We start from the raw sequence: 4,934 nt of genomic DNA, 5'->3' as shown, positions 1-4,934 counted from the left end.
CCACCGACCCAGTTTGGGGAGATATTGGCCAGTCCCTGCCACTCCCCGGGCTCAGTTTCCTCGCCTGTGAAATGGGCACGGTAACATGGGCTGAGGGGCAGAGAAGGCTGGATTGAGCGGGCATCCGAGCCTCTTGCAGAGCGTGTGCTACGACGGCCACCAGGGGGCGCGAGAGGCTCCTGCAGCTCCACTCCCCAGCGCGGGCGCCAGGATCTGACTGGACGGCTGCGGCCCCTGTGGGCCTCGGCTCCTTTTCTGGGAGGGGCGCTTGTCGCTTCCGTTCTCTGAGCCTCTTTATGATGATGAGGAAAGTACCGGCCCGGAGGGTCCAGCCAGGTTGATAATCAGATTACAAAGCACCTGCTCCCCCATTAGGTCACTTCCCCGCACAGTACCTAGGAGGTGGCCAGATACCACCTGCAATGGGCAGGTGACAAGTCTCAAGCCCAGAGCGGAGCCACCAGCCAAGTTCACTTGGGGAATCAAACTTGGATGTGACCGGGTGTCTCTCAGCCCTTCTTGACCCCTCAGCAACCTCTCACTGTGAGGGTCCCTGAGCTATTTCAGGGGACCCCCCACCCCCAGAAACCGCCTCTGGGAAAAGCATATGTGAGCACAGAGAGTGTGAGCACAGGTGTGGTGCCCCAGAGCAAGCACAGCTCATGTTGAGGAGGATGGAGAAGGCGGTGACAACAAACAGAACCCCCCCCAAACCCACTAAGTCACAATGCCATCTGAAAGCCTTGTGTCCTGCGGTGGCAACTCAACCCTGTAAAAACTAGAAGTCACCCTTTTCTTTTAGAGATCCTGATGGCCTTCGTTTTCATACAATCCCATAAAAGAATCTGAGTTTTCCCGTCAGCCTGTTCCCAGGACTGACACTCCAACATTAGAATGCCATTCTGAGGGAGCCCCCGGGTGGCTCAGTGGGTTAAGCATCCGACTTTGGATTAGGTCATGATCTCACGATTTGTGGGTTCGAGCCCCACGCCAGGCAGCTGCATCGGGCTCCGTGCTGACAGCTCAGAGCCTGGAGCCTGCCTCGGGTTGTCTCCCTCTCTCTCTTACCCTCCCCTACTTGTGCTCTGTGTGTGTGTGTGTGTGTCTCGCTCGCTCGCACTCTCTCTGTCTCTCAAAAATGAATAAACATTAAAAAAATGCCATTCTTAGGATTAAGGCATCTTCCCAGGTTAGGAGGCAAGACACTCCTTGTCAGCCATTCACACCCTACGGGGCATTAATGCCCAGAGACTTTCTGGGGGGCAGCTCATTGTAAGCAGGTCTGGGGCAGCACAGAGTACGAGACAGGGAACAGGAACCCCGGGAGGCCAGGCCTGGAGGTAGCTCTGGTCCTGGGAGGTGCTGTTATTATTGTATAGAGGAGGGAAGCTGAGGCATGGAAAGGAAATTTAATCAAGAATATACTGCCCCTCATAGAGGGGCCTGAATGGGAGCCTGGCCGCCAGACCCCACCCTTCGAATCTTCATTTACAGTGAGGGGGTATCACCTGGCTGTGAGGTGCATAGCCTCTGGGTACAGATTCCAGCTGCTCCACTGCTTCTGCCTCTGTGACCTTGGCCAACTTACCCCTCTGTCCTCATCTGTAAAGTGGGGGTGGGGGTGGGGGTAGTTGCCCCGTGGGATTCCCTTAGTGAGTTAATACCTGTGACACGTTTAGAACAGGGTCATGCATGCAGCCACCGTCCAGTAAATAGGAGCTATTATTCCTGAACCCCAGAGGGGCGCATGACCTTGAGGAGCCCAGAGTTCTTCAGATCCTAAACTGCGAGCCTGTAGGGTCCCAGAATCGGCCTTCTGCAGGCTAATGTCTTTGGGTCTGGGCATTTTCTTCGCCTGCTGCCGGTGGCTGGGTGGCCTGGGGCCACCCGTCCAGCCAAGCTCAGCCCCACACAGGCAAATGAGGTGATGTCAAACCCTTGGCCGGGGCCCAGCCCCTGAAACCTCCCCCCTCCCTCCCTCATGTTTTCCCTCACCCAGATCCACACTGCACACACGCTCTCGCCGGGCCCAGAGGAGAGGTGACAGGGAGCCAAGGTGTGGGGGCGGCTGGGGCCCATCGGAGCGTAGCCCCCGAAGCCTGGCGAGTGGTGCACGCCCGACTGTAGCTGGACCAGGAGGGGGCCGTCCTCCCTTCGCCCCGAAGCCCCGGCCCGCGGTGGTCCTGGACCCCGGCCTTCTCTGGGTGGCGGCGCGGCCCCCCTCCACCAGGGGTCTGGCGGGGCAGCCATGGCTGATGAGAAGACCTTCCGCATCGGCTTCATCGTGCTGGGGCTCTTCCTGCTGGCCCTCGGCACGTTCCTCATGAGCCACGACCGGCCCCAGGTCTACGGCACCTTCTACGCCATGGGCTGTGTCATGGTGATCGGGGGCGTCGTCTGGAGCATGTGCCAGTGCTACCCCAAGGTAGGCCGAGGGGGCGCCACGTGGGCTGCGACCCAGGGGGCTCGCGGACTGTGCCTCTGTTCCCCACATAGCCCCCCATCCTCCACTGGTCTTCATCCCCTCCTCGACTCTCTCTTCTTCTCTCTGCCCTCATTAGCATCCACCCATCCACCTATCCATCCATCCTCCCGACCACCCCTCCCTTCCTCCCGCCATCCCTCCGACCCCTCTCCATCCCTCTCCCCTCCATCACTCCATCCGCCCTCCCTCCCTCCAGTCCGCCATTCCTCCCTCCCTCCCTTCTTCAGCGTAAGGATTGATCAGAAGCCCCCTGGGCCTGGAGCCCTGGGCCAGGAGGGAGACGCACTGAGACCCAGCGCATCATCTTGTGCTAGAAACCAGCTTTGAGGATGTCTGCTGCCTGCCAGGCACCCCTGCGTTCCCGGGGCAGCTGTCCTCATCCCGGGCCTTTGGGTACTGTCTGCAGCTCCGTGTTAATTTATTTTTGAAGTGTATTTATTTATTTTTGAGAGAGTGAGAAAGGGAGCGTGAGGGAGGGGCAGAGAGGGAGAGGGGGACAGAGAGGGAATCCCAAGCAGGCTGTGCACCACAGTGCAGATGCGGGGCTCAAACCCGCGAACTGTGAGATGGTGACCTGAGCTGAAGTTGGACGCTTAGCTGACTGAGCTGGGGGGTGCCCCAGTAGTTTCATTTTAGAGTGGAGAAGCACTGGGCTCAGGAAGTTGAGGCCCCTAGCCTCTAAGTGTGAAAGTTGGGGATGGAGCTCAGATGTGCATGTCCACCCCTGAGGGCTGTCCCCGTGTCCCAGAGCCGCTGAGAGTTCTTGGGTGGCTCAGGTATAAGTGATGGTGTGGGTGGGACAGTGCCCTGCTCTTCAGTGTTAATGCACCCCTAGCCTATGAGGGACTTGATGAGATGAGCACTGAATTGGGAGTTCTGAGATCTGGCTCTTGCTCTGTCTCAAACGTTCTGTGTGACCTTGGTTTTTCTGAACCTCAGTTTTTTCATCTGTAAAATGGGCCCCAAGCTCCTATTTCTCCCAGCCTCCCAAAGTTATTATGAAGAACAGAGAAGAGCTGGGAAGTAGCCATGTTTTATAAGCTGGAGGGTGTTGTATTTAGGAGAAGGGCTTTCCATCTCACTGTTACTGGTCCCCCAACAATGTGTGGACCATGTCAGGAGTTATAATCTGTCAGTGCCCAGAGAGGGTGAGTGACTTTTCCAAGGTCACACAGCTGGTCAGGCAGACCCAGGGAGACAAGGAGAGAAGCATGGATTCCCACCTGGGCTCTGTCTCCAACTGCCTGGAAGAGTTTGGTCAAGCCCCTTCCTTCTCTGAGCCTCAGTTTCCTCATTTGTACAATGTGTCGGGAAGAGGGTGTGAGAAAGAGTGTGCCTCTAAGGGTCCTTCTGGGCCTGACGTGGAGGGCTCCAGCCCCCACTCCCTGCAGCCCCCTCCGCCCTCCCACCTGGGCGGCTCTGCTCAGGGGTCAGGGGAGGCGGGAGAAAGCTCCTGGGGGCCGGGACCTGGCTCTCCGCAGCCCTGCCCCCTCTGTGGGCCAGCCCCGGGCTGTGTGTGTGTTTGGTGCTGGGGCAGTCTGGACTGGTTTGCAGTCATTCACGGGGCAGTTTACAGTCAACGAGCCTCTGTGCAATGCCCTGAGTGGAGGTCACCAGGAGAAGAGGTTCTTGGGGTCTAGGCCCCCTGCATCACCACCTCCGTTGTCACCCTCCTCCCTGAGAGGAGGCTGCATCCTGGGGCCCAGCAAGGGGACAGCAGGGGTGTGGAGGGCGGTGTCCTTCCTGCCCTCTCTCCCTTTGCCAGAGGTGGCCCTGGGGGGGCAGGTTGCGGTGCGGAGTGAGGGAGCGAGGGGAGAGGGCCTCTTGCTGGGTATTAATGAGTAACTGTTGATAGATTCACATGTTCAGGTGCTTAGAAGCGGCATGGCAGGGTGGAGACACGCTTAGTGTCCTCCAGGCCTAGCTTCAGATCCCTCCTCCCTGCGCCCCTCTTCTGTGACCTTGGCAGAGGGTGCCCCCCACCTCCCGGAGCCTTGCATGGCCCAGTGGGGGGCGTGGGGACCGGTATCACACCTTGTCCGCCTCATTGGTGTTTGTGGCATTGGGCAGTCTCTGTGCTGTGTGGGTACCGGCGTGGGGCTGTGTGTTTCCGAGATGCCGGAGAGGCCCCGTCTCCCACGCTGTCTCGGTGCCTGGGTCCCGGGGCCCTTGGCAAATGCTGGTCTGACAAATGGGAAATTTCCAGATTGAAACATATAAATACAAGGGGACAGAAGCAGCCAATTAAGATATGAGAGTAGCCGAAATTAAGCTGGCCCCGTCTTTGAGGGGCTGGGGATCCCGGGGGTGGGGGGACACTTCCTGCCTGACAGGGAGAGCAGGCTTCACAGGGAAGACGAGCAGGCCTGTGTGGGTTAAGTGGCAGCCGGCCAGGCAGACAAGATGGGGAGGGAGCGGCCAGGGAGGAGCAGCGGCATGACCAAAGACA

General features: G+C 58.7%; 1 protein-coding gene across 1 annotated transcript in view; it reads left to right on the top strand.

The window, feature by feature from the left end:
- Window positions 1-2,248: 2,248 nt before the first annotated feature.
- BSND (barttin CLCNK type accessory beta subunit) overlaps window positions 2,249-4,934 on the top strand; it is a 10,740-nt gene continuing 8,054 nt past the window's right edge. Inside the window, exon 1 of the mRNA XM_029947850.1 lies at window positions 2,249-2,425. Within this exon, the coding sequence (XP_029803710.1) occupies window positions 2,249-2,425 (177 nt within the window). The remainder of the gene's footprint in view (window positions 2,426-4,934) is intronic.

Source organism: Suricata suricatta, chromosome 8 (genome assembly GCF_006229205.1).
Source record: "Suricata suricatta isolate VVHF042 chromosome 8, meerkat_22Aug2017_6uvM2_HiC, whole genome shotgun sequence".
Classification (NCBI taxonomy): domain Eukaryota; kingdom Metazoa; phylum Chordata; class Mammalia; order Carnivora; family Herpestidae; genus Suricata; species Suricata suricatta.
This window is presented reverse-complemented; position numbering and strand designations above follow the sequence as displayed.